The sequence below is a fragment of the Plectropomus leopardus genome, chromosome 1 (genome assembly GCF_026936395.1).
Source record: "Plectropomus leopardus strain MGB_pleo_1.0 chromosome 1, ASM2693639v1, whole genome shotgun sequence".
NCBI lineage: Eukaryota > Metazoa > Chordata > Actinopteri > Perciformes > Serranidae > Plectropomus > Plectropomus leopardus.
In genome coordinates, this window is record NC_142176.1 from 4,169,196 (window position 1) to 4,196,231 (window position 27,036).

Consider the following 27,036-nt stretch of genomic DNA (forward strand, 5'->3'; position numbering starts at 1 on the left):
TCACTGCTGAGCTGCATCCCTGAGCTCGTGAGGCCACAGTCCTATTTTTTGAGTCCCTCCTGTGTTTCCTCGCACTGCATGTCCTCTCCTGACCCAGGCTTTGGATCAGAAATTGTCTGGCCCTGATACAGAGAATGATGAAGTGTCCTTCATCATGACGTTGACGGATGCAGGTCTAAGAATGTCTCCTTTTGTTCATTTGCCCATTTTCATCTGGCTTTTCCGTTAGAAGTGATCACATTTACATGAGTTGTAGGAGCTCTGAAATTGGCCCATGAAATGAGCAACAAATACAGGCAACACATGAGCATGAAGGTGGTATTGATTGGCCTGGTTAACAGTGATTTTATTTAAAAATAATTCACAAAACCATTTCATGAACTCATTCATATTTACAGTTCAATTGAGCCCGTTGTAGAAATAACTGGACCGAAGCAAATCTGGCTTTTACAGGGTCTCTCTTTCTCTCTTTGGGAATCTTTTCGTGTTTTGTTTTGAACACTAACTGCTCTCGTTTTCTGTCCCCGTCTTATTTTCCCCCTCTCTCACACTGCCCTCGTCATTTAATTGCTCTGTGTCTTCTTTTTCTCCCTCTGCGGTTTTCTGCCCAGAGCACTGATTCTTCACGTCTCATTCTTCCTTTTCTGCCTCATTATCTGTGTCCTTCCATTGCTTTCTTTCTGTGTCATCTTTTTCTCTCCCTCTTTTTGCCCTTTTTTCATTTGGAATCCATTTCTCCCTGTTTTGTCATATATGTTATGATGTGTAGTGTGAAGTAGAGATCATTTGGCATCAGTGAAATACATCTGGTGTGTTTTGGATATGAAACGCTCCCTACTGGTTTTACATGAATAAAAAAAGCAGTCTGTAATTCAGTTTTCTTTGTTATATTTAACAAATGTGGATTTTATATTCCATGTTAAGTCCAATATTCTCTCTCTTTTTTTTAGCTCTGGTTTGGGCTTCACCCACTCCTGAGGGAAATATCAGGCTCTTTAGTTTCTAAATGCTCCGCTATGTTCACCAGCTGTTAGCTACCTGTGTCCGTCTGCTGTTTGCTGCTGGGTGGGCTGTGCACAGTGGGTTTATCAAAGCTTTTTCATTGAAACCAGCAGCGAAGGTTGATGAGAGCAGCAAGAGTGAATGAAAAGCCTAAATAATTAGCTTAACAGACATGCAAAGTAGTAAGGGTAAAAAAGGTAACAAAGATTTAGATTCAAAACTGCAAAGTTTCCTGAGAGGTGACAAGGTTGCATACCTGGCTGAGAAAAGTTAAAAAAATCAGTTCTCATTTGCCAAACAGTCGCTGTGTTTGTCTTGTACCTGCTCTGTAACTTAGGTTTGTGGTAGATGGTCTCTAGCCTGCTTTTTAAGCCTGCACAACAGAAAAACATGGGCCACAGCCATCGGTGAATGTCTTATTTGCTGATAAGCCAATGACAGTCAACAAGACAAATATGGTCTGATACCATATCGGTGCATCTTATTGGTAAATATTCATGTGTGCAGCTTTACTATGGAAAACAGTCTGTTTTTTTCCAGCTTTTGTTTTTCAATCGGTGGTACATTCAAGTTCAGGAAAGCATCAACAAAGTAACAATAAATCTCAGTGAGACTCTGGAGGGTGAGCGGCTTTGGTTGGTGAGTTAACAGAGTGCAGGAGAAAACCCAGTCGAGGCACAGGGGTAGAGAGGAGGGCACGAGTACAAAGAGAGGTAAAACCAGAGTTATCTGCATCCTGAGGGCAGCGAGGACTTGCACAGCTGAGGTCCTCCTCAAGGCTGCATAGATTCACTACCAAAGTCATGCTTAATTTATCTCAACAGGGACAGCAAAGCCCAAGGAAAAAGCCCCAGACATGCAAAATCCCAGCGCACACTGACTTAAACTAACCTCGCATGCACTGATGTACCCACTGAGCCCTGGTGTTCCCACGCAACGGCCTGTTTTTCGTTTCCTGCTTTAGCACCACTGAAGTCCTCTGAGCATAATGAACTATTGTATTGATGAGATTGATATTGATCAACCTCTGGGGCATGGGACAAGGGTTTCAAACCCCCACACCCTCCTTAAATCAACTTCCCACTGATAAGTCAATGCACTCCGATGGTTAATAAGCAAGTCTAAAAGCACATGTGAGATGTGTGCGCACCATCTGTCCATATGCTTTGTTGTGCTGTTTGGGTGGGAGGAAACAAATGCTTGTGTAGTTTTACCCCGCATTCTGCATGTAGCAGTAAAGTACATTTTCCATCCTTCAAATGTGTTCACACACTGAAGCGTTGGATACGTTCCAGACTTTGAGATTAGCAGGATAAACACTCCTTAGACTGGAGTGTTTGAATATTGAGAGAGCTGTAGTTAATGCATTACACCAGAACTCAACATATTCTGGAGAGAAGAGCAGTGATACTCAATGTTTGGCCCCGAATAGGGTGCTGTGCGGCCCCCCAACCACTCTGTAACTCACAATAGAAATAATGATTTACACTGGTAATTGTTTATTGGTTTTTAGTATGCATAAGGTGCCAGCGTGCATAAAACAGCATCAAAATAGAGCTTGTTGATGAAAAAAAGCGTCAGTGAAAGATCCCGACAGGGGTGTGAAGGATCCTTCACTGAGAAATGTCCTAAAATCAGGGAAACATCAGAAAACCCTAGAAACAGCCAAAAATCCTAGAAATACGCCAAAATCCTCGAAACTTTCTAAAATCCCAGAAATGTCCTGCAATCCTAGAAAACATCCTAAAATTGGAAAAGGTCCTAGAAATGTCCCAAAAATTCTAGAAAAGTACTAAAACCGTAAAAATGTCCTAAAATCCCAGAAACGTCCTAAAACCAGAGAAACGTTTTAAAATCCTAGAAACATCCTAAAATCCCATAAATGTCCTAAAATCGTAGAAACACGTGTGGGGCTGCTGTGACTGGCCCCTGGCCTCCTATTTTTTTTTGCAAAAGTGGCCCCTAATAAAAACAAGCCCTGGACTAGCACGTTCTGAATAATGCAAAAACGATCACTTCTACTTTATGTTTCCAACACTTAACTTCTTCTTCTTCTTCTTCTTCTTCTTCTAACACCTTTCAGATCTGACTCCGCGGCAGATACGTTATTTGTAAAAACAAACTGTAAATTATTCACTTCGATTAATAGAGGACGGAAACACTTTCCTCGGTGCCCTGGAGTCCTGGAAGAGTCTCAGCGTTGAAATGAAATGTGACGTTGCCCTGAGCAAACTTAGAGGCGACACATGCGTAGGTGAGAGCTCAGCCAACGTGCAGGATATATCACTTCAGACGCCGCCTCTGATCTCTGCTTATCCAGAACAGATACCTGTGAGACAATAAGACGAGTTTCACAGTCGTACACACTGGAGACTGTTTCCATTAAAATCCCTTCAGCTGTCTGTAAAAACACTGAATGAGCGGGTTTGATTTAAGGGCTTCAGAGACACATGAGGCACCTTTGGTTACTTTAGATGTATATACAGTTCTCACAGCTTTCTTTCTGATTTTGTTCTCAGTTTGGATGAATTATTTTGAAGGACAAAGTGGGTTAGCACTAGTTTGTCACAGTGATGAGACTGTTCAGGGTGTTCATCTCTCTGTTCCTGATCTGATCGCCATATCCCAGCGATCTTTTTTATAAATGCACCTGATCAGCGCCTGAAGGAGGACACTGAGGCGCACATTGTGCTTTATGTATCATTATTATCATTATTACTGTTATTATGAAGTTTTATAACACGCTGTGGAAACCGCACACACCACTGTACATAGTATGCTGCTGCTAAATGGCCCTCTCTGTCTGTCCGCAGACAGAGCTTAGGCTGGTTATTTGTGTACGCGCGTAAAAACCAAAATCAATATGACCTGGGCTCTCAGGCTATTCTCTTGATGTCGGTTTCCAAGGTACGCCAAGAACTTGGCAAAAAAGCTTTTAAAAATGTCGCCCCGTCTTTTTAAATCAGCCTACAGAAGGACCTGAAATTGTCTGATCTGATCACTATCAGGGGAGTTGAACTTTGTGTTGAAGACTGAGAAATAGCAGTCTTGGTCGATGTGATTGCTTCGCTGTTTCTCACTGAAATTGGAAATTGCACATATTAATGTAATTGCCTGTTTTGTGTTGCATTTAACTGGATGTTTGCTCTTTGTAATGTGTGATCGTTGTATTTGCCTGTTTTCGTTGTTGTAACTTTGGTTTATGCTGCTCATACTTTTAAGTGGTTAAAAAAAGTATATCTATACAAACTAATGTTCTTAAATTACACCCGGCCTTTTTATCGTGTGTGTAAGCTTCTATGGTGCGAAGCAGAAAAGAATCTGTGAAGGCCACTTGTGACAGGACAGCTATGTTTTTTGGGAGTTGACCAAATTTGGTAAAAAGCGGTTTGAGTATCTTCAGTGTGGATTTGCATAAATGTTTTCCTGTTAGATGAACCGCTGAACCTTTTCTTCTGCAGATAAAGAGCGTTTGTTTCATGGGGTTGGAAATGTTAGCGGATACAAAGTCATGATAGGTGTACTGGACATGTGGATTATAATATCTGCAACACAGAATAGTAATAGTTACTTAAAAGTGACTAGTAATTACTTACTTAAATGAAGTATTTAATGGTGTATCAGCTATAGGAAGGAAGCATGCTGCTAGCATTAACCAGAAGGGTCGGGGCAAAAACACTAAAACGCTAATATGGCTTCAACAAATAATTTGTCATGTGACTATGCAAGATAGTCAGGACGTGCTTTAGAAAACCTTTTTCATGGGATAGCGATAGTGTCGGTCTGTTTGTGTGCAGAATGAGAGTGATGTCCGGAAATGTATCTATTATTTTATTTATTTATGTTTTAATTGTGTGCGTGTGTCCTTTTTTTATCATTCTGTGCCCCCTCTTTTAAACATTTTTGAGGGAGCATGACCACAGCGTACTTGAAACTCATCATGAGCTATTTTTAGATATACTTGTTTGTTGTTTGCAGACCCGTCCTGCTGCACACCGAGAGTGTGATGCAGTAATTGACTGTGGTATTTATATTTCAGTAGTGGTCTTAATTAATAATCCTGCTGGTGCTGGTTTTGGTACTGTTTTGTGATTTTTTTAACAATACCCAGCTGTAGTCTCAAAGGGATGATCTTAGGTTGCTGTCCACGACCATCTCTTGACTATAAACTGCTCATTTCAATGAGCCTCATTGAGCCTTAATTTAATCAAGTGGAAACAAAACAGAATTTAGTGATGCTGCACACTTTAATATGTTTGTGGGTCTTTATTTTTGCTTTATCTGAGGCCTAGTCCACACATATAAGTTTTTTTTTTAAGATTTTCAAACCAATCACATGAAGTGTATCATTTTTTGTGTTACTTAATTGGCTAAACTGGTGAACTAGTCGCCTTTTCGTGCATTTGCAGTCAAACTGTGGAGAGAGCATTTCTCAAAAAGGTGCATAAAATTACAGAAGTATTCAAAATATTCAGTTATAAAATCAAGAAAAGTGTCCGTTCACTCATTTGTAATAATAATTAAAAAGAATTGTTGATACGTGTAAAAACGATAGTGTTTTTAATTACCTAATCAAAACGTTTTGCCAATTTAAACTAATATCACTATTTAAAATGCCTTCATGCTAAATACAAAAACTTGTGTTTGCATCAGTCTGTGCACTTGAAGAAATCTTTTTTACAGTTGAGTCCAATCTCACACTCAGCCGGCCACATCCTGGTTTCTCTCTTCACTCCGAAGAACCTGGAAATGTGTTTTATATGCCTTGAAGGCATCATTATGTAAGCAGCCCTCTGAGACTAAAAGGGTTAGCCTGCACTATCGAGTCTGAGCTCCCTGATCTGGCATTCAGCTTCACCTCTCCTCTCAGCACCGCTCTCTGGCTGCCGGCGCTTTGACCTCCCTGCTCCTCCACGTACAATATCCTCCTCCGCTCCTGCCGAGCACGCTGCTGCTGCTTCTCCTTCTCCCCATCCAGCGCCACTTTTCTCTGGTTTTAGAGACTGTACCATGCTATCAAGGGGCAGATTGAGGTTGCTCAGTCTGGACAGATGCAGTTTTAGACTTTATCATGATGCACATGAGAATACACTAGAATACAGTATCCTTTCTCTTGTTTCTTTACTCTTTTTTGAGACATTTGCAAAAATTAAACGATTATTGCAAATTCAAATAATTGCTAAGTCTCAAATAACAAAAACAGACTGGTTGCTCATAAAAGCCAGTTAAATAAAAACATTTTAGGGGTCTGTGTTACAATAGGAAATGCAGAAGACAAGAAAATGTCCAACTTAAATCTGATAAAATACAGAATAAAGCCAGATGTCTCTATATGAGCCTGCTTTTATGGCATATGTCTTCTCTCTAAATTCAGAGGGTTTTGTGGTTTTTCTCAGCTGCTTGTCAACTGCAGCACATTTAGAGAAATGGTGGCTTGCTGTTTTTTTTGGGGTTTTTTTCAGCATGACAGGCACGGTTATTAGCAGAAATAGGCAGTGAAAAATTGTTTCAATAATTATATTGACTCTATGGCACCTTTTCCTACAGTTTCAATATCTTTATCTGTTACAGAGATGAGGAAATACAAATGTATCTGTTTTCCTCAAACTTTACTGTTGCCACTTCAAAATAAAAGCCCTACAACTTTTCTGTGGACAGAATCACCTCAGTTGTTGACACAAGGTATTTTATTGTGAAACATTTGCAGGACTGTGTTGCTGACAATGCAGGAGCTTGCACGTCTTTATAATTTAGTGGAATATATGCTTATAATTGTGGAAATACAGCAGTCTTAGCAGCCGGCAATCCTGCAGAAGCGTGGCGGCAACAAAGCTGCTACTGTCAACATCGCAAGCATGCAAGATGCAAACTTCAGTGAGGTTACCGTCAGGCGCTCCTCACGCATGCAGTGTGTTCCAAGGAAATGTTTCGTAGAAATGGTCAAATTTAGTGAGAGAAGGCAAAAAATTGTATCTGCTTATCTCTGTCGGTTTGACTTGAGGCATGCCAGATGCTGTGTCTATGACACACTACACAGGATAAAAACAAAGAAAAACAAGCAGTTGTCACACCCGATGCTCATTATTGTTCCCAAAAGCCCACTTCTGACTTCTTGGGCCATTATTGTGTTGAGAGATATCGTGCAGCCTGATCTTTGAATAAGATGCAGAATGACTCATTTTCTATTAAGACACTACACAGAATAAAGCGGCACTCATTATCAGCAGTGCCAAGTTCTCAAGCTGATGCAGCTGCGTTTCCCACAGACTTATAATCTGTGTAGCGGTAGCTCCTCTGTATGCGTTGCTCTTTTTCATTCTCTGTCTCCTCTTTAAATCTGCACGTCTTTGCTGGTCCATGAACGCAGCAGCACAGCAGTTTGAGGAGTTTGAGTCGCAGGGTGGATAGTTGAGCTGTCGATCCAGGCATAGCCAATCAGATCAGATCGTTGGATGAGAGAGGGGCAGCTGCAGCAGAGGCGAGTGCCTGTGTGAACACAAACTTTTAGACCCAGCTCAATAAATGGTTAAGTTTCACTTTCACTGCTGCTCCATCTCTGCCCCGAGTGCGCTCTGCACTCCGACAGTGTGATGCATAAATAACCAAACGGCACATACTGTATATATTCCTTTAGCACTCTATTATTTAACAATTTGTTCATTGCTCAGAACCTGAGGATTTATGCCAGGAATAAAACAAATCGAGAGGGTGTCTTTTTATGATATATAATTATCATCAGGATGCTGCTGGATGGAGTTCAGCTTTACTGTCTCTGATAACGTCTTGTTTGGGTGCATGAAAAATAAATGCCGGTGGTACTGTTTTCCAGTGAGTTTTGCTGAAATGCCAAACCTTCACTTTATGATTTACATACTGAAGTTTGGAACGACTTTGACGTCAGCTGATACATGTTGAAACAAATTATACAGAGAAAAGCCCGTTTGAGCACACAACCTGCTGTGTAAAATAGTTAAAACGCCCTCATGCAGAGAGTTTATGTGCACTACACTTGTACTTCTGACTTTTTCCATCAGGCATCGACACTTTATGCACCATAAAACTTTGTCAGCTCAGCAAGTGGTAGTTTGCGTGGAGAGAAAGATGGACTCATGAGATGTGATGAAGTTACGATCCCACTGACATGCACACGCACACAAACACACACACATATACACTCACCACCAGTCAGAAACGATTGGAAAATCATTAAACACGTATTATAAAATTGAGATGTCATGCACAGTGGGCTGTCAGCACCTCTGTGCTCCAGGCCCTCTCCCTCCCACACACAGACTTTCCAAACTAGCGCATTTGTCCACTAATGTCCTCTTGTAACCTTCAGCCTGTTAAGGCTGCACTTCTGGCTACTAAATAAAAGTTTACTTTGACACGTTTTGCTGTAGGGAGCATTTTATTTGTGCATCTGCATGCAGATACATATGCACATAGTTACCCAAGACTGTCCACCCACGAAGAAGAATAGCATCAGCTGTGCCCCAAAACAACATATTTCAATGTTAAACTGACAGCATTACATTTTATTGTTAAAAGTTGCTTGTTTGCTGCAGCTAATAGATGCATTTACTAAAATGTGCAACTCCTACAAGTAAATGATAGCCAGTAGCAACAAAATAATGAAATATATAATTTTTTACCATCAATTGTTGAGACCGTTTTCATGCATTTTTCCATTTCTTCTGCCCTGAAACGTCACGCGAACGTCACAACTCAGCAACTCGGGCATCATCGAAATGTCCCAATAATTCAATCCTAATTACGATTTAAGAGGGCCGTACATGTGCTCGTAGCTCAAAAATACAGTAAATATTTCCGAGGAGCACGTGAAGGCAGCAAAAGTCCCGACTGAGACAGTTTGGGAAACAGAAGGTTGAGCAGGACGGTCTTACCAGGCGAACTTCATACAGTCAACAGACAAAATGAAAATACCTTTAACACACAAAAGTGGTTGTCAACATGTTGATGTCCACCAGGGCTGGTGTGACATTTCCCATGCTGCATCTGTCCAACTTCTGATGTAACTAAACATCAACACATTTCAGTTATCCCCCACATCCCATGATGCAGTTCTTTCCTCATTCTCCTGCAGACTGCTGATGCTTCTGTCAACAGTGCATTAGCAGTGACTCAGTGAAGTGCGGCACATTTCAGCCACGTATGATGGAATAGTTATGGGATGTATTGAAATGACTCTGAATGCGTTTTCACCTCCACGTTGATGAGTGAATCACCCAGATGATCACTCAAAATCATTATCTTGGTAGCTGTTAGCACTGACCTTGCTTTCTATGAACGGAGCAGGCCAAAGTCATTTCCAAAAATAGCAGCCAGACTATTTCCGAGCCACTGTTGCTGAAAGGAGTCATATGCTGCCGTTAGTCTGCAGGCGTCAGGACAGTGCAGCAGCCTAAAGCTCACTGAAGCAGGTGAGATAAGATCAGATCAATCTTTAATGATGCCTCTGGGGACATCGGGTAGAGAGGGACGCAGCATTCCCAGAGGCACTGCAGCAGCAGATCGATCCGCCGTGCCCAAAGCTGATTGTCCTGCTTGGAAAAGATGCGTCTAATCAGATAGGAATAGGTCGTACTTGTCTGTGCAACTCGTCCTCCTGTCTGGGAATTGAACCCCGATCTCCTGTGTGATTGACGTGCGCGGTGCTGATGAGGAGGGAGGTGCTTTTGTCTGCTTCAGAAATTCAAGATGCGCTCGTTAGTCTATGGCCCTATTCCACTTCTTACTTTTACCCATACTCATTATTTTTGAGGGACACCTTGTCCTCTTGGAACGGAGTTAAAAGACATTTCTGTTGAAGTTTTCCTTACGAAATGTGATAACTGTAAGACCCAGATACATCATCAGAAGTTGTTCCACATTAGATTTTTTTAAACATACATGGTATCTTCTGTTATAGTGATTTCGTTTGCATGGGCTATAAGTATCCTTTTTCAGTTGTCAGGACACGTGTGATTTGTTCACAACCTAAAGTGATAGTTGAGGATTTTTGAATTGGGGCTGTATGAGATACTTATGTCTGTTTATTGCATGCAGAAGCTTGCAGTCCCAGTTTGCAGAAACAGATGGAAGATAATGATGGTTATCGTCATTTTTAGGTCTTTATTAAGAAAAAAAACAGCAAAACTTTTGTGGCTTTCTTTTGTTGATTGATCAGCTGTGTTGTAAATAATTTATCATAAAACTCGGTGTCAGGTGTGCCTGAGCGGGGCAACCTACCTCTCGATGTGGACACAAAAAAAGGAGGCGTACAGTCGCCAGTCACACCGACACACGTTGCTATAAAAGTGTCACCAGCAAAACCACTGTTTCCCAATGGTGCAGCGCACCTGTCGGGTGCTCCTATCTTCCTGCTGCACGACGTGCTTTTCTGGCATTTTTTAGGCGCACATCGCTCGTCAGTGGCACTTTTGGCCACGCGCATGCATTATGTGCACACTCCATGCACTCCCAGCTGTTTTTCCAGATGTACCTTCAAGACGTTTTTGGAAAGGTCGCACCTGGATCTTGATGTGATTGCACCTTGAGGGCTAAGCGGTAGGAGCAAGGCGTTTACTGGGATTGGGTCTAATTAATTCTGTGTTCTTACACACCGACATAAATGCATTAGACATGATAACATTATCTGCGTTGTGATAGCGGGCATGTCGCCCTGCTGACATTAGTACAGAGTGTTGCAGGAATGACAGTTATTAGTGGGCCAACCTGGAAGCTAATATCTCCCTGGTTTCCTCGACAAAAGCCTAAGGGATTTGTACACTGGATTTTGGATTACTGCAGAAAATCTGTCATAATTATGCTTTGTCACAAACAGTTTGTGCCCATTTTGTTCAGCAAGATAATCTATGCAATAAAAGATAAGATAGATAAGAAGATAAAGTAAATGCAATTGATAAAAATATCAAATTTGGTTATAAATGAACTACACAATGGTGAAGTTAGCCTCTTGTTAGCAACTGTCATTTTGTTTAAGACACATAAAGGCTTCGAAATTCACAGTTGGGTTATTTACTGATGCATTTAATGCCGTAGGACAAAACCTGAAAATGTCTTAAGCTTGTATTAACAACAGATTTTATTTGAGGCGTCTAACCAAAAACCCACTGACTTCAAGACAAGGGAACCAGGATACAAAAATGCTTTGGTTTATAGGACTCATTCCTGCAGCAGCATTTTATTTTAATGTCTTTAAATAGTTCAAAATATACTGATGAGAACTGTCATAACTGGTTTCCCTGAAATGTGTCGTGCTTTGTTGAATTTTTAAAGCACCATATGTTGCACACAGCAGGCTCGATGTTCAGGTCGTCTGGTCATCAGTTTCATGATCGTGACTGTATTTTTCCAGGCATGATGTTGTGCATGTATCTCTACAGGACACACAGCACTCTGAAACATAAGATTTCCTCCGTGTGTATGCTTATTACAGCTCGTCAGGTGGCGCCTCTCCCAGTCAACAGTACAGTTCATTCAGAACAAAGCCAACGTACCAGAAGACACTTTACACCGTGTTTGTGATTTCACACATGAAAATCAGCAGCAGGAGTCCAGCAGTATCCGACACCACCAGCTGGCACATTTTCCTCTTCTTTACAGCCGCTGATTCAGACTCAGCACAAGCTTCCACCACCGTGGATGTCCTCTCACTGCTCCTGCAGAGACTGACAGTGTGGAAACATTTGAATAAAAGGTGCAATATCACCAACAGTGCACTAAAAGTCAGACATAAGCCACAAGCAAGAAGCTCAGTACAAACCAGAGAAATGTGCACTGCTAATTAGGCTTTGGTGGACTCTGTTTTTATTAGATATATTTTATTATTATTTTTTTACCGGTTTGTACTGTTTGTGATGTATTTGTGTTGGAAAAATAAAAGGTAGGCCGAGCTGCTGGTGTAGGACATCACCCATTGGTTTTTAGACTCGTTTTGAAGCCTCATGTTTTGTATTTTGGTTGTTGCCATCTTGGTTTTTGGGGCTAGAAGTGACCATTTGTGGATGACTGGAGCAAACCCTAACCCAACCCAAGCTGCTAGCTTGGTTAGCGTCATACACTGTATAAAATAATGGACGTGGCTACCATGATGTCACCAGTTTGTTTGTGAATTCCTGATTTGAAGCATTAAGTTTGGCATTTCGGTCATAGCCATCTTGTTGGAGGCTTTTTTTTCTTTTTTGTTGGCCAGAAGTGACCATATTTGGATGAAAAGTTGGAGCTGTGGAGGAGTGAGAAGTGGATCCGGCTCAGAGACGAGTGTTGCCTTGCAGACAGCCTTTCACTAAAACAACCCCGCTTTTAAATATTGTCATTGTCGGGCACAAACCTCGAATCTCCCCATTTCACTATTTTTATATATATATATATATATATATATATATATATATATATATATATATATAATTCTAATGATCCCCCTCTATGTCTATCAGTGGGTTTTATCATTTCTCAATCTATAAAATGTGTTTTAAAAAAGTTTGTGACTAAACCCTCTATCTCCATTTGATCCTTTTACAAACACAGCACATTTTTCTAATTCCTGAAAAAAAAGGAGGTTTGCAGCCAACAGCAGATATGTGTAACTTTGGGCCTTAATAACATGTAAATGGGTGAAGTATACAACCTTCACTCCCTCATACAGTTTAAATTAGCTATAAAGACCAAGATAATTTTTTATACCAGGCTGAAAATATGTTTATTTCTCTGATTAAGTTGGACATTTTAACATGGTGGTCTATGAGGATTGACTCTGTTTTGGAGCCAGCCTCCAGTGGATATTAGAGGGACTGCAGTTTTTTGTTTTTATGCACTGGCTTCATTTTCAGCCCCAGAGGTTGCTGCTTGGATAGTCACAATTATGACTTTGTGCTAATGTCAATTTGCAGGCTAATCGTCTGAAGCACATTAACCGCTTTAAATGTCAACAGCCGCTGGCCTTTTATTTATCAGCACCACTGAAAACAAAACATCGTTTTTTCTGTCCTTCAATTAGTGTCTGAGCAGCGCTCAACATCTCTCCGTGTACTTTTTATTTCTTTCAGTTATAAAAATGGTGACAGTGAACTCAGAAATCACTGCGTGACTTTTGCCTGCATAAACGGATGGCTGTTGTGATATTAGTGGGACTTAAAGCTCACACACAAACACCCGGCTCCCCTTGTCCATGTCAGATGGGCTGATAAAGAAGTGCAGACTCAGCAGGATTGTGAGGCTGTGGTGGTGGGATGGTTTGGTTGCCATGGCAACATAAAGAGGTGGGTGGTTACTGCGGGCGGTGGCGAGGGGGGCGCGAGATGACGTATTGCTCTCATTGGAAATAACAGCCAGTCAGACGTAAATTACCTGACCCTGGTGTTTTAGTTCACGCCTTCCAACTTTGTCTTAATATGTTTTACTTACATATTTTAAAGGACACTGTAATAATAATAATAATAATAATAATAATAATAACTTTATTTATATAGCACCTTTAAAAACAGAGTTTACAAAGTGCTTTACAAACAAGGCAAAGCAGCCAGACGATAATGCCAAACTAAAGCCAGACACAGAATTAAAGAAACAATTACAAAACAAAAATAACAACAACCCAAACCAATTAGAGTAAATACAAGTGAAAGAAGATTAGCATAAACACAGAAATAATAGCACTGATAATAGAATTAAACACAGTAGAAACAGAATAAAAGAGTACATTAAAAAATAAATTCAAAGACAAACTAAAACAGATTAATTAAAATAGATGACAAATTAAAATAGATTATGTCCCAAATGTTTTGACTCATTTAAAATAGTCTGCACTTGAGTTTGAGTCTACCGATCACACTGTGAACAATTTTTGTAAAGATTATTTATCTCATGATTAAGCATTCATATAAAAAATCTCACTTGATGAAGTTGTTAATAGATCTATTTTTGTCACAGCGTGTTTTGAGACTTCTGCTGCTCGAGCCGGCCGCCGTCCTGCTGGCTCACATGAAAGGCGTGAAAATAATTTAGTGATTATGCTCCTCTACACTCTCCACACTTTGGTTTGGACCTAATGGATCAAATTATTTTAATACAGAGTCATGCAGGCTGTCTGTGAATCTCAGAAACGTTAAGGCAGTTTCTTTTGAAATTGTTGTGTCTGGAAAAATGTCTTTTTGGACCAGTGTGTGACCTATGACACTGACTGGGTGGTGTTACGTTTAGGGGAAGGAGGCGCGTGGTAAGGTATAGAAAAAACCCCAAAACATTTAGACGAGAAGCTATTGAACCTGATGCGGTCCAGTAGTGTTGTAGTACTCGAGATCGGTCTTGGTCTCGCGTCCACTTTCAGAGGGTTTCAGTCTCGGCCTTTGACTCGGTCTCTCGGACTCAGCGGACTTCGGATTTGTAACACCTGATGTGACGCCTTCTTCAAATCCAGCCAATCATGTGAGTCCGTGATTCTCAGTCTTTTTTCTGTATTGAACCCCCGTTAAAAATACTTTTTCAGCCAAATCCCCCCCGACCAGCACGAAACAAACCCAGCGCTGCAACATCAGTGTCCTTTAACAGCATTATAACTGAAAAACACTTTAAATTTGGGGGTTGCAAATCATGGATGTAGATCCCATTAAAACATAATCTTCTGCAAACTGACGGTATTTGGTATTTTGTCGGTTCTGGTTTCTCCTTCTTTGTCCTGTCTCCGTGTTTTCAGCAGCATCGCTGCTGTGCTTCAACCGCGACTCCATTGTTTGTGTCTTGACAGCGGCGAGTGATTGATTGACAGGTGACGGCATTTGACAGTTTGGGTCAAACGATCCTGGTTTGGACAGAGCCTGTTCTTTTTTAAGGATAGTGAAATTGAATATTGAGTATAAAATTCAGGTTATGAGCTCCTTTTTAATTTTTACTGAACTTTTTATATATAATATATTTTTTTCTATAATTATTTTTTAGGAGTTTTGCATGACTGCTATTTTTTTAAAATATATTTTTCAAAATTCTCACGTACCCCCGTTTGAGAAACGATTAAGGCAGTCATAGAAATCACAGGAAAATAGTTTATATATATATATAATCCAAGGGCATCAAAATGTGTCAATTAGGAAGTGTCCCCACGCCATTTAGCATTTTTATGAGACAAACTGCGCATTACACTGAGTCCACTGTGTGTCATTACTTGATGTTTAGAGCAACAGTGCAGTTTGATTGTCGGTGTCTCCAATAATATTTATTATTATTATTATTATTATTATTAATGAATTAAACATTTTAAACATTTTAATTTGACATTTTGCATTGCTTCTGTCCACTTTGTGAAGCACCTTATATTTTAAAGCAAAAACAGCTGGGCTGACAGATGTTCATTTCCACCGTCCTCTCTGACCGCGTCTCCGTCGTCTCGTCCTCCCTCTCAGCCACAAACCTCCTCCGCAGTTTTGTACACACAGTCTTGTTTTCATTCCTCTTCCCTTCATTATTGCTTCATTATCTCTGGCTGTTGTTGCTGTTCTGTTCTCTGTCTCGTCCTCCCTCCCCACAGCCTCTCTGTATTTCATCTGACAAACTTTAATGGGCTTTTTAATTGTAAGTCAATTTACTACAGCTGCTAAGTATAATGCCTTTCTCTCTCTCTGTCTTTGTCCTTGTGTGTGTGTGTGTGTGTGTGTGAGATGCAATTACAGCTTATTTGTGATTCTTACCACGCCCCAAACTGCTAATTCAGCTTTCTGTAATTTTCACTCTTGTGTCTCCATCTAAACAATTACATGAACTGTGTGAGGCAGAAACACTTTACTGATCTTTGAATTTCACCAAATATTTCAGGTATACGATGCAAGAATTGTCAGAAGGGCAACATGGAGACAATCGTAAATCACGTTTCTTTTTTAAATGTATTTTTTGATATTTTTTGTCATTACTTCAATATAAACAATAGTAGGGGACGACCGATAATGTTTTTTCAGGGCCACTACCAATTTTTGCTAGTTAATGAGACCAATAACCAATATTTGGTACTGATATGTATTTACAATGATGAAAATCAAAATTAAAATCTTTCTGTCAGTAGTTTTATAATGTCACAAACTCCAACACAAAACTTTGTTTGGATGCTTTTGGCAAATATTTAATCAAATCTGAGACCTTCAGCATCATATACAAACGGTTCCCAGCAATTTTTCACAAAGTCAAGTGAAAATTTAATTTGTTTTGCTAATGTTGCTCAGTGCAGTTTTTAATTTTTGTACAGCCATTTGAGGCATGCTTTGTGATACTGAGCTATGATCAGTCAGTCAGTCAGACTTCATTTGTGTCGCACTTTTCATACAAACAAACTGTAACACAAAGTGCTTTACACAATAAAACCTAAATCCCCTCCAAAATAGATAAATAATCAAATGATAATAGTAATAAACTGTAAATAAGAGGTAGGTGAAAGGATTAAAGCACAAAGTAAAATAATAAATATCTTGAAAACACTAAAATGACAGAAACAGACTAAGATGCGTAACTAAATAGTTAATGATAAATAAGGTTCAACTAAAAGCGAAACTTAAAATGGAGGTCTTGAGTTTGCTTTTAAAATATATATATATATACATATATATATATATATATAATAAATTTCACAGGAATTTTACACTCAAGTTGCAACATTACTCTTCACATCGCCGAGTTTATTCTTCATCGTTTTAACTTTAGGAAGCCATAGTTTTCCTGTGTACATCCCCTCTGCTGTCATGTTCACTATCCCATGTAGCCCGTCCTCCACATCATCCGTCTCCCTCATCCCCTTCATCTCTCCTTTCCTTATATCGCTTCACCATCCCCTGTTTGAAGTAATCGGGTCTCAGCAGAGGAACTGGCTGTGAGGAGTGCTAAGTGAAGTTAAAGAGAGGAGGTGGTGGGAGGGAGGTGGAAGATAGAAAGTGCTAATTGCTCCCCTCTCACATCTTCAAAGATGAAACTGATGTGAAACAGTTTGGAGTTACTGTTATTCCAGAGGGGCTCGCTCACATGAAAGCGCCAGGAAATGATGTTGTTTCACCAGGCGTGGTGCTGCTGTAACCTTCGAGTGCTGCGTCGGCACTACACTTAAACGGATACGGGAGAGTTTTTAATAATGGTCAGCTGTTTTTCTTCTTCATCACACATTTGCCCTTCAGTTCAACCAAAAATGACTCAATATTATTTCTTAGCAGCCCATTAATTTTTGAAGTGTGTGCTTTTCAAATGATAAAAATGTGGCTTCAAGAACAAGATCGCCCCAGATTGAGGAAAGATTAGAAGAAGAAGGGGTTTTAATGTGATACTATATGAGTGCTGCTGTGTTATTTACATTTCTTCTTTAACACCCCTCCATCATGTCACACACTGCATATACCACACAAAAGAGTGTGTGAAATAAATAAGGAAATGTACATATCAAGTATACAACCATATATAATTTGACATATAGTTTAAAAGAAAAAAAATATAGACTTTGGTTTTGAGTTCATTTCAACTACCCAACTGAAGAATTTGATAACCAAGCTGCAATCAGCTGATTGTCCAACAGAGGAGCAGAACAGCAGATCTCCAACACAGCAGCCGGCAGCGCAGATCTCCGACTGTGCGGATCTCCGACAGTGCAGATCTCCGACACAGCAGCTGGCAGCGTGGATCTCCGACAGTCCGGATCTCCAACACATAGCTGGCAGCGTGGATCTCTGACAGCCACTAGCAGCGTGGATTTTCCACACAGTGGATCTCCACAGCGTGGACCTCCTACAGGGCGGCTTGCAGTGTGGATCTCCAACAGCGCGGATCTCTAAAAGGCAGCTGGCAGCACGGATCTCCCACAGCGCGCATCTATGACACAGCAGCTGACAACCTGGATCTCTGACAGCGCAGATCTCTAACACAGCAGCTGGCAGCACGGATCTCCAACACAGGCTGGCACAGCACACCTCTGAAAACGGCAGGATGGCCTACAGCAGCAGCGCAGATCTCAATCCCTGAATTAAGTATTATCATTACAAATGATGTCACACCAGAGGACAATCATAAGGACTACCACACAAAAAAGTGTATATAGTGCGAAATAAATAAGAAAATGGATAGGGTCTCAATAACTTTTGAGTTATTTACATAATAAGTAGCCTTATGCAACCATATATAATTTGACAAAGGCTACAGTTTAAAAGCATAGGTGAAGGGTAGAGCTTGGTTAGGCTAAAGCCCAACCAAAAATAGCCTTAGCCCCACCTTAGCCTTACCATTGAACAACCAAGAAAAGTACCTTATGAGCTCCTTTAATTGTCATGTATGTTTGTCCGTACGCTCTGCTCTCCCGCTAACAAGCTCCGACAGCGCCTCCGCATCCTAACAGCGTGATGCAGTGTTGGGATTAAACTGATCCCAGTTCAGGAGTAGAATCGCCCTTCACCCATTGAATTTCCTGGTTGGTAATCAATGTCAGGTTATCGCTGACTTGAGATCAGCGGGAAAGCTCGGACACGTCGCGTCACTGACGTCACTTGTGCGCGGGCGCGACTTCACCAACTAACATTTACTGCTACCATCAAAACTAGCTTGTAGCTAACCAAATTTAAGTTGGGAAACTGAAATGTGAAAATGGACCGTTGAAAACCGTGAAAATGTGCCGGAAACATGTTGGATAACTTTTCATCCACACCTGAGGAGCAACAGGACAGGGAGGAGCTTTCTCCACCTGCCGGAGAGTGACTTTAAATATATTTACATCCATCAAATCAATCTCTCCCTCTCTCATTTTTTGTGTGTGTGTGTGTGTGTGTGTGAGTGAGAGAGAGAGAGAGAGAGAAGTGTGACACATAATTTAAAATGCAAGGTTTAGGGGCCGGTGTGTGCGTCTGTCCACAGAACAGACCGTCCTCGTCTGGTGCGCTTGTTGCGTGTGAAAAAGAGTGAGTGAAATCATCTCAGTAATCATCTGAACTTGTGTATTACTTCTTGTTGCTGAGAGGACGGTATTACTTTTCATGCATTCATAATGAAATTTAGACATTGATTTGAGTCCCACCAGTGTATAGATTAGCCAAAAAAATGGTCTCCTGTCGCCACTGAGGATGAGTCACTGTTCTGGCAACAGACACAGAAAAACAGAATAATTTATCAGGAAGTGTCACATCTTATTAACTGAAAATGGGGCTCTGAAAATCCATCAGCTTCCGTGCTGAAGATGCATTAGCCTATTTATTTTTTTATGCCTCTTTTATATACATACATCTCTCAGACTTCTAGTTCGGCATCATGTGAAGTCCTGCCCTGCACATCTAGCTCTGGTGAATAACTCCACTTAATGAAAAAGTTGCTCAAAAAAATCTAGGACACTGATTGCTTTGAAAAATGTATGTAAATATAACTACGTTTAAGTCTGACTTTATGTTTATTTTATATTTGAAGTGACATTTACTTGAAAAATAGTTAGATTTACTTGATTTGTGAAGTTGTGACTTAAAATGGAAAGTTTAATTTAATCAATCTTTCCAAGTTTCCACTTAAACCAAAAAGTTGCTCAAAAAAATCTTGGAAACCAATTTCTTTGTAAGTAAATATTATGATTAGTTTTAATTTATGCATATTTTGTATCTAATTGTTAATTGTACTTTAAATTTAGTTATCTTTACTTGATTTTGTGACATTGTGGCAACCTAAAAATGACAAATTTAATTAAATCCATATTTCTAAGTTTCAGCAATTTCAGTAGCAATCCGCAGAATAACGACAGGGATGTGAAGTTTTGGTCAATGAGGGAGCCAAAGAGAGCATGAGAGCTGCATGGCATGAGCAGAAAAAAACAGTGTGATTATCTTTTTTCTTACTCAGTGACATGATGTATAATTCATTTTGTCATTTCAAACATGTAAATCATGTTTCCTATAATGTACTAATGGTGTCCTTTGTAGTTGAATCTTAAATTCAACTAGTTCATTCATATGATTGTGATTGGTGATAATTTTTTTTTTTTTTTTTAGTGGACTACACAGTGCATGATGTGTGTGTGCGGAGCGGTGGCACTGAAAACTTTGCTTTATTAATACTTTGTCTCTCTGCAGACTGTTGCACCGGCTAATGTTTCAAACTTATCTGATTTGTGGTTATGTTACTTAAAGTTTTTGGGAACCTGAATCACCAAAAGCTTTCTTAATATGTAATTTAGGGTCTGACATGCATAATAAAAAACATAAAAAATTACATTAGACATTAGCCTCAATACAAATTTTAAATATTGTCATTTTAGTTTTTTTACAGTTTGCTGAAGCTGGGTTGATTTGGGCGTGGTTATCCACGATCCATATCACGTAAAACAAAATTCAGAAGTCAGATAACAGTTGATGCTAATTTAACATGACAAATTTAAATCCCTCAAAGCTCCTTTCAGTAGGGTACGTTCAGAAACACTCGCTCTGAGTGCTGAAGTGCACTCTGGCACATTTTAGTGCAGAGCGTCAGATTGGATTCATGACCGCAGCCAGAGTCAGAGGGCTGGAGCAGAAAGAGCTGCACCACGCCGACTCTGCTTTGCTCCATGTCTGTCGTCATGGAGACGAGAGACAGTTGGCAAAGGTGGGATCCAGTGAGGTGTCAGTCAAAACATGATCTGCACACACGGTCTGCAGAAATGCTGTTATCCTCAAAATGAGCTGTTTTCATTTCACGTGTCTAATAGTTGGGAACGTTTCTTTTCACTCAGATTGTTGTAGCTTCTCAATGAGACACAACTTTGATATATGATGTGCATTCTTATTATTTCAAGCCACGTTTCCAGAGGCTTTAAAACAGACACCTGGGCAGTGGGCAGGTGTCGTTCATTGGTTATTAACTGACAGAGATGTATGATGTTTTGTCACCTGTCAACTGTCACCTTGTTTTCAAGCCATCAGATCGTCTGACGGCTGAAGCTTGTTGCCCTGTTGGTCCTGTTTTCAGCAACTTCATCACAATGTCAAGTCGCAGCGATGACTTGATGAGAACGATTTTATCACAACTGCAGAACTGATGGCTCAAACTATAAAAACAAGGCAAAACCTGAGAGAGAAAACGGCGCTTTTCTATACATCATGAGTGTGTGTGTGTGTGTGTGTGTGTTGATGTACAGTACTTTTGTTCTGTCACGTGAGATTTGGGTTTTGATCAACTCACTGTTTCTGTCAAGTATAAAAGTAAATCTCTGTGCGTGCACGTGTATTACAGATCTATCGGCGTTGCTGGCTGGTGTTCAAGAAGTCATCCAGCAAAGGACCTCGACGTCTGGAGAAATACCCTGATGAGAAGTCTGCCTACATCAGAGCCTTTCCTAAGGTGTGTGTGTGTGTGTGTGTGTGTGTGTGTGTGTGTGTGTGTGTGTGTGTGTGTTTGAGAGACAGGTATATTCTGCTCAGCAGGAGAAAACCAAAGCTAAAGAGCTGACAGACACACTGACGGGATGAAAGCAGTCAGCCTTCACATTAAAGTCTGATTCTTTTATTTCTGAGCTCAGCCAGAATCATCAGTCCTTCTTCTTCTTCTTCTTCTTCTTCTTCTTCTTCTTCTTCTTCTTCTTCTTCTTCTTCTTCTTCTTCTTCTTCTTCACTCATCTTTAATTCTTCATCCCATCACCTCTTCTTCACTTGACCTTCTACTTTCGCACTGCTTCATTTGTCGTCCTTCAGCACGTCAGAGGACTCAAAGTGAAGTTGTAGAGAGACTCTGCTCTGCTTGTTATCTTTACTTTCACTGCGAGCGCGATAATAAAAGAAGTTTCACTGAAGGTTTCTCTTTTGTACAAAACAAAAGTGTAGTTCCAAACAAACCAATGAACTGACTGGAGTACTTTCTTTATTCAGTAACACTTTAATGAATCTCATTATTAAATAGTTTTCAGGCTGAATGTGATGAAAATCTTTTCACCTCCTGCTCTTTGTGCAAAAATGACAAAGAGTTTTTGGAAACACATTCACTTGACCCCTCAGAACGAGCCGTTTCCGAGTACCTCGGACCAAAAGGAGGATTTACTTTTGTTCCCAACGCAATATAGTTTAAAAACAAGTCAAGATAGTAGCTCCTTTTTTAATGTAGCTTTGCACACGTTTTCATCGATCTAGGGAGCCGTCGTGTGATTTTGAGCCACTAACTGAAGGCAATTTTTTTGTCACTTCATGATAGACAGTAAGGTTGAATCTTGAATCTAATCATTATGTGTAAATAATAATAATAATAGTAATGTTATTTATATGGCACCTTTTAAAACATAGTTCACAAAGTGCTTTGACAAACAAGGTAAAGCCGAGGCTGTTAACTCCTGAGTTAATAAAATCATTTTGTCATAATGCAGACAAAGGGCAGACGAGCGAAGGCAGGATTAAGTTGGTAATAGTAAAAAGATAAATTACACAAAAATATTCATTTTTTTCCCTCATTCTGATAAAAGGCTGTTTACATGGCGAATAGAAATGAATACTCCTGTGTGCATGCAGCCGTGCATACTCTGATGAACGTGTCCCAGCATGTTCGTTATCACATCAAAATACGCAGAAATGGAACAGCAGAAGCCGTTTGTGTCATTTTGCTTTTTTGCATCAAAATAGGATTTTATTTATTTTTTCACAATATTCTTCTGGTGGTGGATTTGTTGGACCGTGCCAACACAGCCTCCCTCTTTCATTCCTTCACCCGCCTTCTTTAAAAGGTTGGCGTTGTGATCTTTGAGCATATCCAAAAACCTGTTGATATCCAAGTCTTTCATAATGTTTTTCTCCTTCTGACCAGAAATGTGGGCTTTTTTTCTGCAGCTTTGCAAAGTGTGCAAGTTGGTTCTGTGACCAGTCAGAGTCCATGTGATGCAAACTGCAGCAAAAACTCCAAATTAAGACACATATCCTGAATGTCCTGTGTACATCTTCAAATAATGCTCCTCAAACAGGAATAATAAGCACTATTAAACAGAAAATGCTAAAGCTGGAAAGAGGCCTAGTTCTGAAAATCCAAACCTAATATGCATGACCTGTATCAAATTCAGAATATTTGGAAAATTAGTGAAATATTAGTGTGTATGAGAGATGTAGTCAATGAGGAAAGACTTTTACTTCCAGAATACCTGTTGCTGAAAAATGACATTTCACTCTTAAATCAAACTCTGTGATCTTGGATTTGGTAGTAAAAGATAAAAAAACTGTGTATTTTTGAGTATCTTCATGAGAAAGACCTCCAGCTTTAGCGGATTTCACGGAGGTGTCGTCATTTTAATCAAACAATGCAAGTAAGATGATCAGCCCGTGTTTACGCTTTGTTTTTCACCTTCAACCTGTTGCCTAGGTGACAGAGATTAGCAACGTCAAGAATGTCACACGGTTGCCTCGAGACACCAAGCGACAGGCGGTGGCCATTGTGTTTACAGACGACACCTCACGCACCTTCACCTGCGAATCAGGTAGTGTTTTCACACACACACACACACACGCACACACACACACACACACGACCTTAAACTTACCCTCAGCACAGCACAGTACACCCTCATCCACTTTGTCTTTAAGTCCATTTTTTAGGTTCACTGATTGCACATTCACACACAAACAGGTGAAATTTGAGCATTTGTACGTCCTGCTGATGCGTCACAGGTTACCACCGTTCACAGCAGACCGCGTGTGATCTTCAGTTCATTAGCGTTAAGCCTTTGAGCAAAATGGAAATGAGCAACAAAAGGAGGAATATGAAATGAATTAGTAAAAAGTAAAATAAAATAACCTGATAATGTGTTTGTTTGTTTTTTAAGAAAGAAAAAGAAAAAGAAATTACCTTTAAAAAGTCCTTAAAAATGATAATAATTTTGTAAAATAATTTTGAAAATGTAATAATGATAATTATAAACATAGTTTTTCCCAGGCATTTTTTCTAGCTTTTTAAGAATTTGCTAAATCTACTGATATCTTGCAATTTAATAAACATGTAATATCATGTTGCTCATCACCTTTTTTTTATTTTTCTTCTTTTTTTCTTTGAAATAAATCAAACTGATGCACTCAGAGTTCAGAGGTTTAAATACAAGAAATGTGATGTCGCTCCAGGTTTCAAAGGGTTTAGTGACTGATAAGCTTTTTGTATTTTTTTTTTTATTTGGGACCTTTATGAAAAGTTTAAGGAACAGCGCATCATTTCGGGACCTATGCTCATTTTCTGCAGAGTGAAATAAGGAGATTGATGCCTGTGTGAAGAGCAGAGCTGCCGTCAGGACATATTTAGCCGAGCTTCTCTCTCTCTCTGCAGAGCTGGAGGCGGAGGACTGGTTTAAGACGCTGTCCATCGAGTGTCTCGGCACGCGGCTCAATGACATCAGCATGGGAGAGCCTGACCTGCTGGCTGCTGGAGTGCAGTGTGAACACACAGGTGACTCACACACACAAACACACAAAAAACAAACATGCAGAGAGAAAGTTTCCATCTCAACTTGGTGCGCTTTGAATGCAACTTCTAAAATACCTGTGTGACTTACGTAAAACATATCTGAAAGCTATGCATATTTATGATTTTTACTTTTTTTTTGTACTCAAAACTGTATATAGTCGAGGGGGGGCAGTCCAGCACGGACACCGCCATAAACCACCACTCAACAAACCCGAGATACTCCTTTGCCTCTGTGCAAGTTTATCCTTCTTTTTAATTTTCTTTTTAGATCATACATCCGATTTTATTTTACTCCCTTAAATTCTATTTAAATACACCATTAACCATTTTTTCATTCCCCTGAAATACCTCATGCAAGTATAGAAACATTTTTTGCGATAAATGGACGTTTTTTCAGAACTGACGTGTTTCCATTCAGCGCATTTTATATTCGCAATTTCAGTATGCATTTTTGGCTTTTCTAGGTCACATGATGTTATGTCTATGTGCTTGTCAGTAGGAAGTGGCTCCCTAATGATGCAGCAGGAGCTACAAGAGCTGCTATTGCTTCGTATAACTCTTCAAAAGTTGAGCGGATCATCCAGAGGTTTTGAATCCACAATTCCTCTGTGAAATCGTGGACTATCAGCTCCCAGAAATCCCTCATATGTGGCCGCTCAGACTTCTAAGGAGCTCGCCTTTCCATTATGGCTCCATAACACGCCTACGTCGCCTTGGATTGGAAATAATGACGGCTGGTGTCGTGGCTGTGATAGAGATAAAGCTGCTAATGTTTTGAACATCCATCACCGTGCTTCTTTAATGTTACCACCAGAGGAGAAGTCACACAACATCACTCAGAGGAAACGCAGTCATCTCACAATTGTGTTTTATCGACATTTCGAAAATATTGGTTTATACTGGCGTAAATCTGTAATGGAAACCCGCCTAGTGTCTTTGCCTTGTGTTTCTTTTTTATGTCTGATTTAAAGCAATATGAATTTCCTTGTTTTTGAAACATGATAATATGATAATGATAATAATAATAATGCCTGGCCTTAAAAACAGCTCTGGTCTTGAATACATATTTAAAATGGACTGAGACGGTGCCTGGTGGCTCAGGGGACAGAGTGGGCGCCCCCCCCCCTTTAGTCTTAAAACTGCATGGTCAATTAAAGGTAAAAAAAACCAAAAAAAAAAACAGAAAACTGACTGACCCCCCCCCCCAATATTGTGGTGAAATATCTGAAGCAGCTCCGTCTCAGCTGACAGTTCGTCCTTGTCGTTGATGTTGTGTTTTCTTGTTCTCCTCAGAGCGTTTCAACGTGTTCCTCCTCCCCTGTCCCAACCTGGACATCTACGGCGAGTGCATGATGCAGATCACCCACGAGAACATCTACCTGTGGGACATCCACAACCCCCGCACCAAGCTGGTCACCTGGCCGCTCTGCTCGCTGCGGCGCTACGGACGGGACGCTACCCGCTTCACCTTCGAAGCCGGGCGGTGAGACCGGGAGTGGGACGGCTGGGAAGGGGCAGGGAGTGATTGATCACTGATAAATAACACGAGACATACATCAGGGGTCACCACACACGACTAAAGTTAGAGGGACGCCACATCCTGTTATAACAGTGTGTGTTCAAGAAACGCTTTATTGGAACAACCAAAATGTGTGTGTGCGTGCTTGTCAGTCAGTGTACGGTCAGTCCAAGGATACCCCTCTCTCTGTCTCTGTCTCTCTGTCTCTGTCTCTGTCTCTGTCTCTCTGTCTCTGTCTCTCTGTCTCTCTGTCTCTGTCTCTCTGTCTCTGTCTCTGTCTCTCTGTCTCTGTCTCTCTGTCTCTGTCTCTGTCTCTGTCTCTGTCTCTGTCTCTCTGTCTCTGTCTCTGTCTCTGTCTCCCTCTCTCTCTGAGCACATTGATTGAATAGATTAGACGATGAATCAATGCCGGCCCGACCTCCTTATCTCCTCCTCTTTGATAAAACCTGACGAGCTATGATTGGGTCAGCATGCAGATAATGGTGTGTGTGTGTGTGCGTGTGTGTGTGTGTGTGTGTGTGTGTGTGTGTGTGTGTGTGTGTGTGTGTGTGTGTGTGTGTGTGTGTGTGTGTGTGTGTGTGTGTGTGTGTGTGTGTGTGTGTCTGAAACAAACTGAAGCAAGAGAGCCCTCTGTCTGCGGCTGCGTTGTACTGCGTCTCTCCCAAAAGTCTGTCTCTGGTTCGTAATGTATTCATTATTAGCTACTTTACTGCCGTTTAATTTCATTAAGCTAACATTTACTACCAGCCTCATCAGACGGACACAGTAAAGTGTTTTAACTAAAAGCTGATAGAAACAAACTGCTTTAAATGAGTTACTCTGCTGTTAATGGTCTGTGAGCTGATGAACAAAAAGCCTTTGGGTTTTAGTGACAGTCACAGCTTCCAGGACAAACTGTCGGGTCGTCTGTGAAAAGACGCCGAGGCCGTGCAGATGTTCACTTAAGATAAGATAAGAAACTCTGTTGTCCTGAAGGAAATTTGTCTCAGGCAAAAGTGCTGCGTGAAGCTGCAGAATGAATAATAAACATAAACCAACAAGATGAACAATATACAGTATAGATAAAAGGAAGAATAAATAAACAATTAAAATGAAAATGAGGAAAATTT

The 27,036-nt window shown here is 40.4% G+C and overlaps 1 protein-coding gene across 1 annotated transcript in view; it reads left to right on the top strand.

The window, feature by feature from the left end:
* The window catches only part of dok4 (docking protein 4), a 78,844-nt gene that overhangs the window by 41,416 nt on the left and 10,392 nt on the right, over window positions 1–27,036 (top strand). The window contains exons 4-7 of the mRNA XM_088084632.1: window positions 21,220–21,327; window positions 23,320–23,434; window positions 24,271–24,390; window positions 25,702–25,891. Of these exons, the coding sequence (XP_087940758.1) occupies window positions 21,220–21,327; window positions 23,320–23,434; window positions 24,271–24,390; window positions 25,702–25,891 (533 nt within the window). The remainder of the gene's footprint in view (window positions 1–21,219; window positions 21,328–23,319; window positions 23,435–24,270; window positions 24,391–25,701; window positions 25,892–27,036) is intronic.